This window comes from Lates calcarifer, linkage group LG21, assembly GCF_001640805.2.
Source record: "Lates calcarifer isolate ASB-BC8 linkage group LG21, TLL_Latcal_v3, whole genome shotgun sequence".
NCBI classification, from domain to species: Eukaryota; Metazoa; Chordata; class Actinopteri; family Centropomidae; genus Lates; species Lates calcarifer.
The window spans coordinates 18,938,081-18,957,389 of record NC_066853.1 but is presented as its reverse complement, the minus strand read 5'-3'; the positions used below and the strand labels follow the sequence as shown (position 1 = coordinate 18,957,389).

Below are 19,309 nucleotides of genomic sequence, written 5' to 3'. Positions count from 1 at the left end.
GCATATGTACATTAAGAACACAATGTGCTCGTTGAAACAAAAGGACAAAAAGTGTAAGAATATAGCAGCAATAGCATATTATGTAATGTCCCTGCAAACTGAAAAGGAAAAGAAACAGTGCGACAGACAAGCCTGCTTTGACTCAGCACAATCATGCACAGATTTATTCTCTCCACTACCTCGGTCTCTAGGAAACAAGCGAACATAATGCTCATATAAACAGACACACTCAGACCCCCCCACCACACACACACACACACACACACACACACACACACACACACACACACATGCGCACAACCACACATACATAAAGGAATCGTCGGTGCTGAGACAAGCCCACTGCCTGCAGAGGATACTGCCTTTACCGTTTGGTCCAGACAGCGCAGTGGGAGGAAATGGAGCCTACAGCAGCAATGGCCCATACTAGGCTAGCAGACAGCAGCATCCCTGAGCCGGCTGGGGAGGCAGCAGTGACAGATAGCGAGTGCCAGAAAGATACAGAAAGAGAGACAGAGGGGGAGGGAACCGGGCGAAGGAAGGAGAGGGGAGGAGAGATGGGGAAGACCAAAGCCTCACCTCATTTCCTGGTTTTGCGACCGGCGTTCATCCCTTCTGGAACAAAGACTGCCAGCCCCAGCCCAGCTCTGCCTGCCCACCCCTTAAACCTCCGCTCAGCACGCCCCGTATCACATTCACACGCATGGCAGGGAGCAACACACACACACATACACACATACTCATGTGAGGTCTTTTGCATCTTTGAGAAAAAACAGAACGAGTAGAGCCAAGGATGATGGGGGAGGGAAATGATCAATAAGTGGCCAATTATCTGCTCTGTTACTCAGCTCAGGGAATATCGCTACATGCAGCAGGCATTTCTGTACATATCAAATCCACATATGCTTAGAGGAAAATAATTAAACTGTAAGATTTCTTACAAAAAAAATAACTACCCAATACTTTAAATTGTGATGCTCATGCAAAAGAATGTTTTTGCTATTTCTGTATTTATTTAGTCAATCTTCATACATACATTATAACCTCTCAAACCTCATCAGCACATGTAGTCACTGCTTCAAAACATCTTAAAACACATGTCACAGCAGAGATACAGACAACTGAAAAATCTGACAACTGACATTTCACCAGAAAAGAACAAAAAATTCTGGCTGGCTATCAAGCTCACCTGTATTTTACTTCAAAAACTGCTTACACTGCCATTTAGTCCACAGTAGTGATTGAAAAAGAACAATAGTTAATATTTGCAGATGTATCTCAGATACATATATTTCAGGATCCTCCGCCCATCAGACCTCAGTGGCTATTCTGCCTGTGTTTGACTATCAGTCTCACTAAAAGCACAGCCAGGCCCAGGCAGGCAGCTCTAATCTCATTAATCATCTCCAACTGTAGAGCAGAACCCATGGGTGGGGCTAAGAAATGGATGCAATGCAAGCAGAAGAGCGGGAAAGGGCAAGAAACAAGCGCTTCTTCCAGGTTTGAGAGGTAGAACACACTCAGTCACAGAGTCCAAGCAGACTGGTTGTTTGAATTGTTATGTTCACAGGCAGTGATATCTTACACAACAGAATACAATACCCTTGAAATGAATTTTAAATGTGTCTAGATCCCATTCAGTCAACCATCCTGCAGCTGTAGGACCAACCCAAACTGAAAGGCCACGATCAATCACATGCATGTCCATACGCACTTGAATGTATAAAAACACATAATGCATCATGTATCATTTCCCTTTGTTTAAACTGCTAAGAAAACCTTTGGAAATCCTCAGTATTTCCCCACAAACAGTCATACTGACAAATCCTGCTGCCTCTGAGATATTTCCAACATGTTCAAAAAGGAACAAAAGTCAGCTTTTAAAGCAAGCGATCGGCTTTGAGGACAAAGTAATGCTGACAACAAAAGCCAGACACAACAGGTGTTATTTGTGGAAGTGAACACATTGCACTTTGTAGTTGCATTCTGAAGCCAGCTACACATTCTCTTTTTAATTTTTAACAGCAGGTGTGTGTTTATTAGGCTGGAATATGGCTGTAAAATGAATGAACGGCAAGATTGTTGGTTGATAGCTGGTCCCACATTTTTTATCCTGTTCTCTAAAAACTTTTTGATGATTAATGCTGTAAGAATTTGGACTCTATGGACTGCTTTCTTGTTGACCCAACTGAGGTCCCGGCACTCTGCTGTGGCCTACCTTGTGACAGAAGTGCTGGGTAGTGATGCTGAAAACATCCAGGCACAGGGAGGCCTTCTTTAACTGGGCCTGAAGGCTCTGTAGCTGCAGGGCCTGCTGCTCACAGCGCTCACGCAGCTGCTGGATCAGAGCCCGGTCCGACTCCTGGGCCCTGTCAGTCCGAACTGAACCGTGAACCGCCGCCATGCGCCCCCGGACTGTTGAAACAGAGAGCAGGCGGATGAACAAAATATAGTGAAATGTTTTCCCTTTATGAAATGTTTTGAAATGAAAAATCTGGAACTTTCCATACGAAAGTAGACCATATATATAAATATGTTTGTGTTTTGGACTGTCTGGGAGAAAAAATGGAAGACTAAATAAATAAATAAATAAATAAATAAATACATAAATAAATACATAGAAGAAGAAATAACCTACAGCCTAATTGATGATAGCAATAGTCATTAGCTACACCCCTAATAGCAACACCAAACAGCCCAGCTATACTGCAGATAATATTACTTGATTTACTCTCTTCACCGTACACACATACACAAACAAATTAACTGCTGATTGGTTGGAACCTCAGTGGTTTATACACTCCCACTCAGACTTACACTTACTCAAGTCTGCTCACTGCTCGCACCAATCAGCAGCAATTCCCTCTCTCATCTCAAAACACTCATGGCTGGGGAAAGTCTGAGTGCATTACACGTGACAGCTTTAACTCTTGGTGCTGGAACTCGGTACAGATTACTCTGTCTGTCTGGTCTCTGAGAAAAGGACAAAATGCTGACTTGGGTTGTGGTAATCTGACCCAGCAGGAGTGCCACTGAAGGAGCGTTCCTAGCATTACAGCTACTGTAGCCTGTTGCTATGACAACAGCAGGCTGCCATGGGTAATAAAAGTGTGGCGAGAGAGGGCGAGAGAGAGAGAGAGAGAGAGAGAGAGAGAGAGAGAGAGACAGGGAGACAGATGGAGAATGTGACAGTAAATTTTAAAGATGCAGTAGAAGCTGAAGGTGTTGCACTGCTGACTACTACCTGCTCCTTTTGTACCACTTGAGAACAAACCACATACACATATCAGCTATATACTGTATGTGTATACAATATGTGTTTACATATACACACACTGTGGTGTGACATATGAGCATGTAAGACTCACCAGGGGACTGTGGCTTGGGCGAAACCACTGCAAATCTTTTAGGGGAGGACTTCGGTGCCATTACAGTCTCTGTGTCCCTTGCCATCTCTCTCCTAGAGGCTGTGTAGTAAAGAAAAATGTTGATATGTTTTATAATGCACACATTTGAAATACAATATATATAATTGCTCTTTCTCATTAATATAATTTTCATAAATTATCTGTTAGTATAAAATAAGTTGTGCAGAGGTATAACTCTGCCCTGCCTTTCGGACAGCACTGTTATTTTTTTTTACTCTTTAATTTATTTAACAGAGATTGAGATTTTACAAACAAAATATATAAGATTATGAATTATGAAAAACAGATAAATTATCTGCTTCACATTATCAGCATAAAAATAATAATTAATTTGCTGATTATACCTCTGTAGTTATATTTCATTTTATCTTTGATTTTTACAGGGGAATTATATAATTATTCACGATTTTAAAAATTCTAATGAAACCATCTGAAAAGAAGAATAACAATTTCTTAGTTAGCACACATTAGAAAACAGTTAACTAAGCTACAGTGTGGTGCAGTGACCACTAGCTGGCGTTGTTGCTCCAGTTGCTCACACAGATTCTATTGCAGGAAGCTGAAGCTGCTGCTGGCTCACACAGAAATACACCCTGTGACCACTGGATGGTGCTTATATTCAACATTCACTGCAATCAAGCTAACATGGGCAACAAGGTACTCCCAACCAACAGTAAAGACGCCTACATCAGCATAGAGAGCGTATATTGCATGGGACTATATCACTGCTTTGATGCAATGCTAAGCATCAGTAAGGATACATTACAGTGGGACTGATCATTTTTCACTCTGTATTTCCTTTTTCCTCAAATCTTAAATTAGATCCCCCACTGAGAAGGTGAGATGAACAGTGGACTATAAGGGCCTGTTGGGGAGCACTGCTTGATTATAGAGTGACTGAAACTGTATCACTGTAAAGATGCATTGTTTATATAGATAAAATCAGCTCTGATAAAAGAGGTTAACATTCATCTACTAAAGCTGTTTTTGAGGCTTTAACAGGAACACTCATTTGGTAGATGATTCTTGCTTGGTCAGTAAGTCCTCTGAGATTTTCCTATGTTGAATAACTACTGTGCATAAGTATCCGCAGGGAGGGGTACAGGCCAGACCATGACATTCTGTTAGGAGACACCTCACAGAGGTTACTTAAGGCAACACTGATGGAAAGAGAAGGTGCATGATTCCCCTGTGATGACCCTGTGGTCAAAAGGCTAGAATATTCAAGTAATTTTTGTAATGGCACTAAAAGTATTTACTTTTGCCTCTTGGCTTGCTTTTCACAATTTTATATTTCTTAATCAATTACATATATCCTATTTTTAAAGTGATCCTTTTTCTGATTCTTAATTCTTACATTCCTTGATTGAAACACCCAGGTGAGAAAGGCACGATGTCAACCAAGCCATTCAAAAAAAATCATGCCTAGGCTACAAACCACAGCGTCTCATATGTTAATGAATTGCCTGAAGCAGGTCAGGCACCAAAAACCATGAATTCACCTATTTCTGCCTGGTCAGCCGTGGTACAGTCAGTCTAATTCTGGACCAAGTAGTGCAATGAAATTTCTAGAAAGCCTCATACAGAATGCAGGTCCAGTCACACACAGTGCATCAGCGTCTGTCAACCACCCTACTGGCCAACTGTTTTCTGAATACCAACATGTGAATTGAGGGCTACAGCTTATCAGTGATCACGACAGGCTAGAATGCTGACACCTCCCTGTCTCCTGGGACACATTCACACATTCAATTATCAGGGGTCATTTGATCACCAGACAAAATGACCTTGCACCGGGGGGTGGGGTGAGGGGTGTTTCTGGAGATAACCCCAGCACCACTTCCAAACAAAAATTTAACCCCAGATGCTTGTTTCTACCTGCCGAGTATGTGTTGTGGGGACGTACCCAGTGGGGAGGAGCGCTGTGGGGGCACAGTGCGGCGCTGGAGGCTCGGGGCGTTGGGAGGCTGGGGCCGGCTCTGAGCATGGGAGGCTTCAGCCGGGGGCTGCAGTGGCTTTGTGTAGGGGCATGTCATCGCTGCCGCTGCTGGGATCTGCGGGGTGGTAACGATGTCAGGAAAACATAGTCAAAGACTGTCGAGATTTTGAAAGGTTAATATTTACAGGGATGAATGAATGAGGTTTTTTGTTTGTTGTTAGAATGTAAGTTAAATTAAAGTTAAAATTTAAGCCTTGGGCAATACTTGGCCACACAATCTCCAAAGGAACTTGATCCTTCTAAACACTGCAAAAATAAGTATGCTGCTTGGCCTGATATATTTTGCTTATATATCATAATCACATTTTTCAAATTCAGTCTTGTTTCTTTGGTATTGTTTCATATGATTACAGATCTAATTGTGACAAATCTATTTACGAATCAATGTGCCATTTTGTATTCATTCAGATTAGGTATCAGCAGATCACTTTCTTTCCTTCCAGAGCAGTTTTTTCTACATTGCTGAAATTCACAGAGACTACCACAGAAACCCGAACGCTGCAAACATCTTAATTATTCATACAGCTGTTAATATGCCTCTAGCTTTCTGTGGATAGAAAAGGCTTTGATTCATAGACAAACTGAGACTGTAACAAGTAGTCCAACAGAAAAACAACACCAACAACAAACATTGCCTCCAAACTTGAACTGGAGGATCCGTGTGGTTGTTGATACATCATCATACTCTTTTGTTTTCCTTTATAAAATTTCATCAGGATCGACTCTCGTCTGTCTCTAGGATTCCAGCACGGTATAGAAAATTCAGCTTTAGGTTTACTTTGTCAGTATGAGTGAAAAAATGCAAACCAGATAGCTCCAATTACTTATCATGAAATATTCAGATCCTCAATCAATAGCGGTGCTGACACATGCTGCACTGATAACTGGTAACTCGGCACTCTCGGACAGAACGAGTTTTTGTGGCCATAAAACATCATTATTCTGATCCAAAACAAAAAACAAAAAGCTGTTGTATGAAAATATTCAATATGGTGTCACATTTTAATAGTTCTACAACCAAAATTACAGCACATAGCACAAAAGAATTCAGATTGGAAATAGAACATTAAATCCCCTTTGATGTCAAAATGCCTGTGGGCCCGTGTGAAACCTCCAGTGGGATCACAGTAACTCTCCTCACTGCCACTGTGTCTGAAATCACCTGGGAGAGTCAGCAGATGCTTTTTTTTTCTCTTTTTCTTTTTTTCAAAGGTGTCTTACTGAAATTGAGTCTAAGCCAAGAAGCAGATTGGCTGTAGAGAGACGACTGGAGGCTGACTCACACCGCTAAATGCTTGTTTCTAGCCTGCATGTACAGTACAAATCCATCCCCTGCTGTAAGCATCCTCTGATCAGTGTTACACCATCAAGAAGACTTGCTGACTCTACTCTGCTGGTGACTAATTCACAGGAGGTGAGAACAGACAGGTTAAGAATATTAAATACACTCATTTTGCTTTACATTTGCAATAAGGCTCATCCTTATTTTATCTACTGAATGTACAATTGTAATATCTTCTATTTGGCAATAATTCCTCTGCTGTCTAGATTAAATAAACTTTTCTGAATTACACTGTCTGGCCTGTGTGAGCACAAATATTGAAATTAACACACAGTGCAAGGTAAGACTGCAGTAGGACACCAATGTGAATTTTTGGGAAATCCCTCAAGATACATTTTAGGCAACAAATAACTCTTTAACTGGACTAGGAAGAAAAAACATGAAGTTTTTAAGCTTTTAGTGAAAAGGCAGAATATTGTAAAGCGAAGCTGAAATGCATCCGCACCATTACACCCCACAGTTTTTATCAGACGTCCCCTTGAGAAGATGGGCTAAAAAATAAAATGGCCCTTTCAGTCGCCAGAGGGGTCGTAGAGACTTTGAAGAAAATTAGGTCTTTTTCCCTGCAGGACATGGCAGGGATGGGATTTCTCCACTGGAAAAGAGGTTTAATATTTATAACATACCGCAGAGATTTGAGCTGCTTCAACTGCTGTGAAGTCTCCACTTGGAACTGGTATGCAAAGCTTAACGTTGGATTATAAAGTAGTTAGTAACTAGTAGTGTAGTGTAAAATTTGTCAATAGGTATGTGATGTGCAAAGAGTGAAGTGACTCTAAGGAAAGAGCACTGCAATAAGCTAATGATTTTAAAGAAATATTGTGTGGAGATGGTATTATCAATATTTACTGTATGATTCAAAGAAAGCATGTGATAAATGTGTGTTAAAGGCCACCGTGTGAGAGTAGATGTTAGTGTTCACAGCATGCAATACATATTTTGTGTAATTCATATTAAGGTGTGAAAAAGTTTTAAAAAATGATACAAGGGAGAATTAAGAAATAATGGTGTAAAAATAAAAGGTAACTTAGTTTTTAAAAAGTACAACCAGGACGGGCCAGAACATAATTGCGTAAAAGCAAGAGAGTGAATAGGCCAAAAGAGGGCAGGGCATGCCCTCGCATGACCCTGTAAGCTGGAGCGTGGCCAGAGGAGATGCCCAGGTACTTTCCAGAAGATAGTGGCATATTGGTGATAGGCTAATAGTGTAATTTGATGAGGTAACCAAGGATGGACATTTAGACAAACCAATGTTATAATGGTGTATACTTAACAAACCAATAAAATGATCAGATAGGCATGGAAAGTCACAGCCAAAACTGATATAAAAAGAGGGACATGAGCCAGTATAGTTTGGAGCTCTTCAGGTATATCATATATGCACGCTGAACTGTTCTTGGGTTTCTTTGTCGACAAATAAACTCTGTTGCCTTGGATACTGCCATCACCTGATAGTTTTTGAACACCTGAATCTGGCTAAAGATTTCTGATTGCGGCCCAGTGGTTTGGGACCCTAAACCCAATCCATGTCAGTAGCTACATCATGACAAAGGTGACATTCAAATACTGTGGTTTGTCTGACCGCCAGTTCAAAATCCAAAGATATTCACATTACTATGATGATAGAGGGAGTAGAATAGATTGTGTCTTTAAAAAAGCCAACACACCGCAGCTCCAAACAAGAAGAACTCTTTAATCTCGCCATCCAAGCAGTACACAGCACAACATACTGTGTGCTCCCACTGAGCTAAACTGGACAGATAAATTCGATATGTCCTGATGTTCATTATGGCATCCTCTACCCCGAGAGGATGTACCCACTTCCAGTCACAATGTTTTACTGGAGTGCATCCCCGGTGAATGTGGCTGCGTTCGAGACATACGGCGGCATACTAATAGCGTGGCGCTGTCTGAGCCAACAGCCTGAAGGGAAACACTGCCATGCAAGCTGCCAGTCATGTATATGCTGTCTGAGCTACTCCCAAGCGTTTTACTATCTGGTAGAGGCCCATCTATTCACTACAGCTCAAGTAGAATTCAAGTTGTTTTTTTGTTTTTTTTCTGAAAGAAACACAGCATATTTGCAATTGGTGACATACAAATTTAACAACAGCTCCAAAAAGAAGCAAACAAATGCCAATAACAGACAGAGTGGGCCACACTTACATGACTGCAGGTTATCATCTTCAGCTGTGGTTGCCTTCTGAAGAATCACTGTTAAAAATGGGACAAAATAACCCAGTAAAGTGTACATTGGAGCCTTTTTTAAGGGATTCTGAGGCGGAAAGATAGACCATTATCTGGCCTGACTGCAGTGAAAGTTTGAGTAGGGGATCCACAGGCACGAAAGAGGCGGGCCAGAGGTGTCTGGGGTAGAAACAGCTTCACAGATTATCCTGTCACACCACACCCTGATTCTCCGTTTTCGACACACAGCGCAGCCACCGGCACCACTTTTTCATTTGGAGGATTATAAATAGGGGAAGAGAGGACTGTCTGCCACAGACATGCTGAAGCAGTTACTCTAGGTTAAGGCTGCTGGGTGGGGTTGGGGGTGAGACAGCAGCTGTTTTCTTCTTTTTTTTTGGTCCCAGTCTGAGAACCCTGTCTGCACCAGCAGTTTGAGGAATCCTTTGAATCCAGCACGTCAGAATAAGATAGTTAAAGTAGTAAGCAGGGAAAGGCGGCAGTCAGCTGTCTGAGAGTGGAACAAATGGGGTGACACTGGATCAGAGGACAGCACTAACCTATCATCATATCTGCCCATCAGCACAGTCAGTAGAGACACTAGTGCCTGTGCGACCAGACCGGGCTTAAATAGAAAATGGTACCTGATTTTGGGAATCAGTTTATATAGACATGGATTTTTAGCTGGTTTTAATTTAATTTTATTTAAATATTTTATAGGTAAGTAGCAAAGTAAGCGGTGACAGTTGCTGGCTTGAGTCAGCACTATGAACAAATGAATCTGCAGTGGCTCCGTGCACACACATACGCTGCTCATTCTGTATTCAGTAAAGGCTTTCTCTGTGATAAATAGAAAATAAGCACTAACTGAAAACTTCTCATCTTGTTATGACACATTTCTCATATCTCTATTACACACAGACATAACCAGCGTGTGAGTCGAATTATATTGGCATCGATTCCTCTAAATAAAGGCTGCGGGAAGTTTATGAGAGGTGGTGTCGGACTGAGCGCCCAGATCTGAACCGGAAAAAAACCTGCACTTCACAAGCTGAGGAGAGGCAGCAGAGGGAGGCGAGCAACTTTAAGATTTCTTCATCAAAGCCTATGTGGTGCAGCAGCTTTCAGTGCCTACTTGTGATAAATGAATGAAGTATGAAACAAAGCAAGAGGCCGTTACTATAGTAACTGAGGATAGCAGGCGCAGCCACAACCGCTGCAGAACTAATAGGAAGAAGTCAATGGGATAAAACATAAATGTGAAATATCCTTTTGATCAGACTGAACACTGTCTGTCTGATATCTTAAGTATTTTTGTCTCAGACTCTTTTTTGGCCAATCACAGTTTAACCTGAAGTAGTAGAGACTGTATAACTGCTAATTCACATGAAATGTGTGGGGAGAGTGGGACTCACGCTGAGAGGGTCGACAGGGATCACTGTGACTGCTGTCATTTGACTGGTTGCTGGACACAGACGAGACACTGGAGCTCCGGACGAAGCCAAAGGCAGCCAGACGGGCAGCTGGCAGGGCAGAGAAGCCTGGAGGACGCAGACCAGACTGGCCTGGTTTGAGCAGGAGGCTCTTGGGGGTGGTTTCTGGACCTGACCTCTTTTGCTCTCCTGGAGGTAGATGGGACACTGAGACAGGGACCACACTTTCTGCTTCAATGTTACATTCTCAAGACAAACTTAAAGATAAAACAGATTATTTACTCTGATATGAATTATGGTAAAAAGATTTATCAAGTGGGAATATGAAGGAGATACATTACTAATACACTGCAAGTAACATCTACTCTGATGAATAAAAAAGGAATTTGTATCACTTTTACTAATGATCACTAATCTTTAATCTCTCTATTATTACTAAGAAATCTCTGACAACCTTCATTCAGTGATGAAAATGAACATAAATACACTGATAGAGCACCATACTGTATGTGGAAGTTGACTGAATTAGGACTTTGAGTTAGTAGAAATATGCAATACAAGTTTGTAGGATGTGTGTAGGACATTGCTATCAAACACTTTGCACTTCAAAGAGTTTAGGTGCCAAAAGCCAAGACTCATCCATAATCAAAACAGGCAAAAAATGTCGGTAAATCATTCAGCAAGCCGAAGAAGATAACTTCTCTGCAGCTCGGCAACAAGAGGATGGGATGTGCACAGAATAGCAAACGATGCAGGTAGAGGAGAAAGCCCTCATGAAATTGTAGAAATGTTTTAAAACCGTTCTTTGTTTCACAACACAGACACATACTCTAAATATGCAGCAGGTCAATTATGAGAAGAACATCTTTTTTCTTCCTCTTATGAACTCTGACAGTATGTACTGACACTACATGTGCACTTTCACTCTGACTTTGAAAATTTCACTTTCATGCCAGCTGATTGCCATCTCACCTGCAGAGTCCTGGTGGCTCTGCGTGGATGCTCCAGCTGACTGAGCTGACTGGCTCGGGGCCAAGGCTGACCTTTGACCTGTTTGCTGAACTCTTGTCTTGGCTGCAGGCTGCCTGGTGACCGGCCCCTAACCCCAGCTGAGGCCTCAGAGCTCTGGGTGAGCGGTAGACATTGCCACCTTCTTGAGAAACATGCTGCTGAGGGACATTACCAATACAGTCAGTCATTGTCAGTCATATCACAAAAATTGTGGTACCTACTGATGGCCAATAAGATGATATAATATACATCTGATTTGGAATGCGATTGATTGATTGACCATTTTTGCTCTTTGCACTAAGCAGTTAAAACCTTTGCATTGTTCAGATGTGCTAAAACAACTTGCTGCTGTATGAAGCCAGCAGCTTAGTTACAGTACTTGTGTAGCTTTAACTACCAATGATATCCAGTTGTGTCATGTGAAATCAAAAGTAATTTTCTCACCTCTTGGAGATATTTCTCTGGCACCTCTTCATGAAAGCTGTCCGACTTCCCGCTCAGCCTTTGAGGGATAGTGCTGCTTGGAGGTTTCACCCCAGTCACAGACATGCCCGGGGGATAGCACCCAGCCTTCTGCATCTCCTGTCGATATTTGTCAAACAGCAGATTGGAGGAACATAGCACCGGTGTGGATTTTGGTTGATGACCGACCTTTGGATCTTTATGAGCTGGTGGGCTGGAGTAAGAGGATAATCTTGGTGGGTGTGCAGAGGCTTCATGTGGGGCATCTGTGTGCGGTTTTGCTTGAGGACTCGCCCGAACATAGGTGATGATTTTTGGTCGGACGTTTTTGGGCTTCTGGGGAGAAGAAGACCTCCTGGGCTCAGGTTCTTTCTGCTGATGCGTGACAGGTTTGGGGATGCCACTGCTCAGCAAACTCTTACTCAGTGGCTTGACTGTTTGAGTTAAACCTCTGTGAGGGGAGTCGCTACGCTCCAAGCTCAGTGCCCTGATGCCCTGGACCTTGGCTGGAGAACCAGGGGGTCGTCTCTTGGGCGAACAGGAGGTAGTTTTAGAGGAAGAAGGAGTTGCTGGTCTACTAGGGCTTCCCCATGGCTTCCTCCTCTCCAAACTTGAAGAGCTGGAGGTGACAGAGTTCTCAAAAGAGCCCTGCTTTTTTAAACTGTTATCAAAAGAGAGCTGCTTCTTTAAAGTATTCTCAAATGAGGGCTGCTTTTTAAAAGACTTGTCAAAAGAGTTTTGTTTTTTCAATGTGCTATCAAATGATCCTTGTTTCTTTATGGCTTTGGACTGAAGTGATGACTGAGTCTCCTTTGTAGCTGTTTTGGATGGACTGTAGTGCACATCAGGGGCATCATCAGCTTGTGTGCTTTTATCCATTTTAGTGTTGCTTTCTTCATGTGATTTTTCTGCAGTGGGTAAAGCCTCGTGCTTAGTACTCCTCCCTTGATCACAATCTTCCTCTGAAAAGGTGCTACCTGATTTATTTATCTGGGTATTGTTCTTCCTCTGCTCATCAGTGACCTCCTTACATGGAACAACTCCATTACTCACTTGTGCTTGCGATACAACATCCTCAGAGTGAACTGTTGAATTCAAATTAATGTCCACACCTTTCTGGGGTATTGTGCTTTTTCTAGAGGAAAGGGATGGATGATCAGCTTGTTGAGAAGCCTTGACTTTCTCAGAGACAGTGTTGCAAGTCTGAGAAGCCAGAGTCAGGTCTTCTGAGACGGTTGAGTAGGGACCAGAGGCTACGTGCCAGGAGTCTGTCGTCTGGGTCCTGCCAACAGTGTCCATAGCAGTGGCCATGCTTGAAATGGTGGACAGACAGGATACAAACACATCAGTGTCAGAGCTCTCTGAGACATGAGAGGCATTTGATTCCTGCTCACTGGCGCCATGAAGAAAGGACTTCTTCTCTTCCCTGCTCTTATTATCTGCTGCCTGGTCTGCTGCTGCTTTGTTGCACAATGAAGGCTGTTCAAGAAGCTCCTTCCGGTCTGTGAGCCCAACAAAATCCTCTTCATCCTCAACAAGGTACGCCTCCAGCTCCTGACATTCCAGCATCTCGAACTCAGCTAGTTCGGGGTCGTCACACTGGGAGTCTGTACCCCAGATGATGATTTTGTCCTGCTCTGCTGTTTCAGTCATCAGTCCCGACAGGGTATCGCCCATCCTCCCACCATCCTCCGTCCGGATTTCATTGGCGTTGGCGTCACCATCAGCAAGCACACCACCCTGCTGGTTGTTATTCCTCAACTCCCCCTCAGTGAAGGGCTCTCCACGCTCGCACATTTTGGAAACAGCTCTGAGTTTACAGCACCCTCAAGAGCACTTTAAAAATCAATCATCCATGGCATCACTTACAAAAAGGTCTGCCCTGCCTACCCATCAGAGAGTCTTAGTGGCACAGCAGGAGCTAAAAAGTGATTTTCACATTTCTTTCAGGTATGCCAGTAATCACAAGGTTGAATATCATACCTAATTTGGAAGATGGATCTTCATGAAATCTGGGGTCCTTGTCCTGTATCAAAACAACAGATAAAAAATAAAAAGTTCATCAAAATAACAGATAATGTGACTTGAAGAGAGTGTAATCTCATTCAGTCAAGTGAACAATTAAGTCTCTCAGTCTGCTTCAGTGTATTGCTATGAATCGATTATGTTTGTTTTTTGCAGGCATGATACACGCATGGATTCATTTTGGGTTTTTTTAGCAGCCCGAACTATTGTCAGGGAGCTCAGAATTCTAGCAGCACCCTGTGCCCTACTTTTCAAAAGACAAGCTTCAGAAATCGATTTAAAAAAGGAAATTCCATTAGGAAATTAAATCTCAATGGCTTCTTACTAATAAGAAGTGTATTTTATGCTGTAGTACTGATTTCTATACTCATACTATGTACTCAATCATATACACATGTAACATACTGTATGTTTGCACACATCTGCCATCCATGACTGTGTGACTGCGAACAAAACCTGAAAGTAGGACAACTCTTACTAGTGGTTTGTCATTTGCCAAAATCTGTTTCTTCACTGACTGAAAGCTGACCCATATACAAGAAGAATACCATAAAGGATACGCTTTTAGGAACAACATCATTTATCAAGAGGACCAGAGCGGAGAAAAGACTGCAAACAAGATACCGTTAACCTCTGAGGTCAAAAAGAAATTCCACTTACATTCTGACATTTCCATTAAAACCACTACACTGATTTTGAACGAGAGCTTACCAAGTTTAACATAAAGCAACGAATGAATAATTATCTTGTAGCAACAGTGAAGTGGATTCTTTGGGGAATAACATTTTAAGTTGTCTTTGAAAAGATAGAAGATTTTGCAATACGTCTTGTGGGGCAGTTTGTTTTGTTAGGTTTTATGCTTCTGCTTCACCATCAGCCTTTCAGCGTAGTTTCAGAGATTGTCTCCTTCAACCTGCTAATATTCTCAGGACACAAGCAACTTTGTAATAAAAAGGGAACATTTACATTCTGCAGCATCTTATAATTTTCTGTAATGCTTGGTATTTTCCCTCTGCTTCAGCCATTGCTTAGTGTTGGATTTACTGGTGAAACATGCCTGTAAATACATGAAACATTGCCCATCCCAGAGAATACACAGTCAACAGCACACAGTCACAGTTTGACATGAAAAAAAATATGTCTTTGTTGTTCTTGCAGGGGAGTTTTGTGATTGTGGCATAATGACAGCATGCTGCGCTGTTGTGGAAGGGGTGGGGGTTCGCATTTTTATTGTTTACATATAATAATATATATGACAGGCTGTCTCTGAATCCTTGAGTTCAACTAGTTCTCTCTACAATGTTCTTACTGCCTGTATCTGCATTTTATACAATCATTTAAAAGGCTATCCCATGTGTCAGGAACCTTTGCAAACAGAATGCACAATTAGGTTCACATCACATGATTTCTGCACACCAGAGGCACGAGGAACTTGTCAAAGTCTAAATTATACTGATGTGCAACTGTAGGCTGGAAAGAAAATATGCCAGCACCATGTGAGACTGACTTGCCCTGCTGAGATCATTAGGGGGAACTTCTTACATCTTTCAAAGAGCTCCAGATTGTCAAAATGAGTTTTGGGTCTGTGTACACATTGTACCACAACCTGGCTGCTCATCACTGATTTAAAGAGCTATATTTACTAATTGCTGTAACGACCCAGCAATTACTATCAGCCTGCAGACGTGTTCATTTGTTCTGATATTTAACACAGACGGTTTCTGATTAGGCCTACGCTGTAAATTGAAAGAAACCAGTGGTGCTCCAATCTCTGCAGTTTCCCTACATCTCTTAAACCAAAAGCACATGATAAAACACATCTGCAACTGACGTATTCCCTCTGTAGACTCCAGTACAGTACAGAGAACCTTGACAGGCTCTTTGATCTCAGGCAGCAACTCTTTCTTCACAAAAGCACCTCCACATTAAGTTCTTGCCTTGCCGCATTTTGTCATTATTCAGCTCTGGTTGTCAAGTTCAGCTAGGTAACCATAAATTAACCTCCAAGCTGTCTCTGCTTTTCATAGTCATAACATAGTCATAACTGAACAGTTTTTGTGTGTCACTCCTTTAAATCACAAACAGATGGAAATAAAATATATTTTGTTCCAGGTGTTCTTGTTTAAAAGGGATGTAATCAGGAATAAAAGGAAGAGCAAAACATAAACCAGTTTAAAACAGCATGGGGCAAAAGAGGAACTTAACTGGTGAATTCTGTTTATCCTTGTTTGACTCATTAGCTGATTAGCATGAACCAGATTGACTGCTGCTCCACCTCATCTCTTTGCTCTCCAATTATATCCTAATAAATTCACTTACACAGCAGGAAGCAGCATCTCTTTTCCTTCTCATGAAAAGAAAAAACTGTCCTGTTGTCTGAAAATAGAGTTTGCTACATGTTTAGAACAAGGAAGGGGGGATACCACCAGCTACAGAACACAGATGCTATGTTTTCTTGTTTTCTCATCTTTATATTTCTGGCAGTGCAATTTACAAGAAATACAGTGGGTCCAAAGACGGAAGTATCTGTTTGCAGTGCAGGCTAACACACTGCCCTAAATGCTGTCTCAGCACCTGCACTGCAGAACAGAGACCAATGAAACAGATTCCCCTACACCTGCCTCTCCCCTACCTCCCTGTCAGGTCTCACACAGCACTGTATGGTTACCATACTGATGTCAAACCAGATAAAACTCCCTTTGGGTGACCAAACAACCGATGACACTCTGAAAAAGATTCTAACATGTTGTACGCTGTCTGACAGCCATGACATGAGGTGGCAAATTGGATAAATGAAGTCTTGTTTCAAAGACAGAAGCTATAATCTGGTAACAAGGTCTGTTTCTGCTGCAGCCATGATTTCTTCTCCATCCCTTAAATTGATTTCCAACTCAAAATCAATGCAGTGCAGGCCACTGCATGGACACAGCTGTACTTCATGTGACATTCATCAGAACAGTGGTGAAGGATATGGTGATGATGGATATGGCTTGTTATTAACTTTACAACTACATTATTTTTGTCTGTACATGAAGCCTTAATCTAAAGATAATGATAATATCAAGGATAAAAGTTATTCAATTCATAAAATAAGTGACAGGCATACAGATAGCATATATAGGAATTCTCAATCTAAGCTAGAAATAAAAACAAATGGCTGTTAAACTAACACTAACATGTAAAATCAAAGAAAACTCCTTTTGTTCTGTTAAATTGAGCAACCTTACTGAGGCTTTCTGACCTAGTGCATTTCATAATTTTCTGCTTCACAGTCTCTCATGCTGGATCAAATAAAAGCACAACTGAGATAATTAAACTTTTTAATTTGTCTCCACCTCTTTCTTTTCACAAACCTCTCGAGAGCTGACTCTGGGCAAGAGAGAGCAGGATGCTGCTAGTCTTGGAAAAAGTGCAGCACAAGTACCCTGAGTGACTGAAGTGATATTCCACACTTCCCCTACAACCCCATCTGCAATTTCCATCCACACAGCACTTACAGTTGTACTGTATATGCAGGCTCATTCCTGAATTGGCCCTGTCACTTCCATCCCTTTATCTACGCTCCCCAGTTGTTCTACTCTCATGGTTTTTCCTGCTGCTGCGACAGCTCGTAATGTTCCTGCGGTAATGCCATCACGGCACAAGGGAGATTGAGGAAATTTATGTTCGCCCTAACAACATGCTTCCTTGAGCATGTTTCCCCATCCCCCCATTGTTCGGCAGCTCACCCTGCCACCTGCCTCCAGATATGCAGCATGATGGCTAGATCTTCGTCATGGGGGGGGGCTCTTATGAAATCTGTGCATCCTTGTGTGAGTGTGTGGTGAAACAACTTGTTTCTCTCAGTGAAACTGATGCTCTTTCAGTTTTTGCAGTCACACAGTATATTTGAGGCCGATTACAGTTCGAGGCCTTCATTCATCCACCAAGCTTCACTTGATGCTTAAACTGGAATCCTCATGAAATATTGAGGATGAATGAAAATGGAGGCACCAGCCTCCCTCCCATTTTTAATGCTTCAGTGGCCCTTCTTTGTGCAGCCAACCAAAGCTTGCAGAAAATCATCTATTGTTGTGACTTTAAAAAACTGAAACAGGAGCAAAGGTGTGTTCCTCTGAGGCCAAAAACTAGGTGCAGAGGCAACATACATGCCAGAAAAATGTGACATGTTTCATATGCAAATGCACAAGTATGTGACATCAACGCCTTTTGTGTTAAATTAGTGTCATCACCACCAAGCTTCCATCGCTGGATAATTGAGGCCCCTGTGACTGTGGATGCAGTGTGGATGCAGTGTCCTCAGTACCTCACTGTCACATCTTACATAACGTAACAAGACTCGGGCCTTTTGGGTGTCTGTGGTCACCCAAACTACACCAGCAGAAATCTGTCACTTTACTATTACTAATGTCCATTCATTCAGCTCATGCTGCTTTGTTCCTCATTTTACAGTCTCTAAAAATGAAGTGGGTCTACACACATGATCCTCAAGCTGGAAAAAAAAAAGAGGAAGGACAGGCTCTGTTGCAGACACTGATAAACAAACATAGGGTAGAGGTGATAATCCAGGCTCTGACCCCTCTACACACACACAAACACGTACTTTGAGGTGAGCCCACTTACAGCGGTGGGTGAGCCAATCTTTTTTGGGCTTGACAATATGCAACAGCTATATTAGAATTTACTCCCCTGAGAACAATGAGCAAATGACTAGAACAAAACAACGTTTATGTAAACACCGTTAACAGGATCATCCGCAGTCTCTCCAGCAGATGCAGCAGTGTCAATAAATTCAATTATCATTGCCGCCGATTTGAGATTGAGAGAGAGAGAGAGAGAGAGAGAGAGAGAGAAAACAGCCGCCGTCCCCGGTGTGAAATGGTAGTCCTTACCGTTTATATTGAGGTGATCCGCTGGAGAGGAGCTCGGCAGTGAAGAGGACAAGAAGGAGGGGGGACACATCCAGCTCGAGCCGTGATGGAGAGGATAAAGTCTGCAGCATCGCTGGGAGACAGGGAGGAGAGGAGAGGAAAGGAAAGGGAGAGGGGAGGAGAAGAGAAGAGAGGAGACTCAACGCCCATGTCAACATGCGCTCGAGTCGCCCCCTGCAGGTGGAATTACCAATTTATTTAACCTTAATGACTTGCTTAGAGCTTCATACAGGAACATACAACAGGGCACACAATAAAGTGAAAGCATAAAAAAAAAAAAAAAACATGAAAAAAAGTAAAACCAGGTGTATCTAATTTTACATCTAGGTAGGTAAGATATATATTTGTATAGTTATACATATACATACACAGTTATATATAGTGCACAGCAGCTGCATTGAAGTACATACACTTAACATTAATACAATTCCATTATCATAATTAATAGTAGTAACTAATATGCAGGGTTATTTACCTAACTTTTTTTTATT

The 19,309-nt window shown here is 42.1% G+C and overlaps 1 protein-coding gene across 1 annotated transcript in view; it reads right to left on the bottom strand.

The window, feature by feature from the left end:
* The window catches only part of mtus2b (microtubule associated tumor suppressor candidate 2b), a 26,839-nt gene extending 7,530 nt beyond the window's left edge, over positions 1-19,309 (bottom strand). Inside the window, 9 exon segments of the mRNA XM_051065392.1 lie at positions 2,219-2,415; positions 3,369-3,467; positions 5,335-5,438; positions 5,440-5,482; positions 10,372-10,578; positions 11,362-11,482; positions 11,484-11,527; positions 11,802-13,888; positions 18,780-19,309. Of these exon segments, the coding sequence (XP_050921349.1) occupies positions 2,219-2,415; positions 3,369-3,467; positions 5,335-5,438; positions 5,440-5,482; positions 10,372-10,578; positions 11,362-11,482; positions 11,484-11,527; positions 11,802-13,659 (2,673 nt within the window). The 5' untranslated portion in view covers positions 13,660-13,888; positions 18,780-19,309.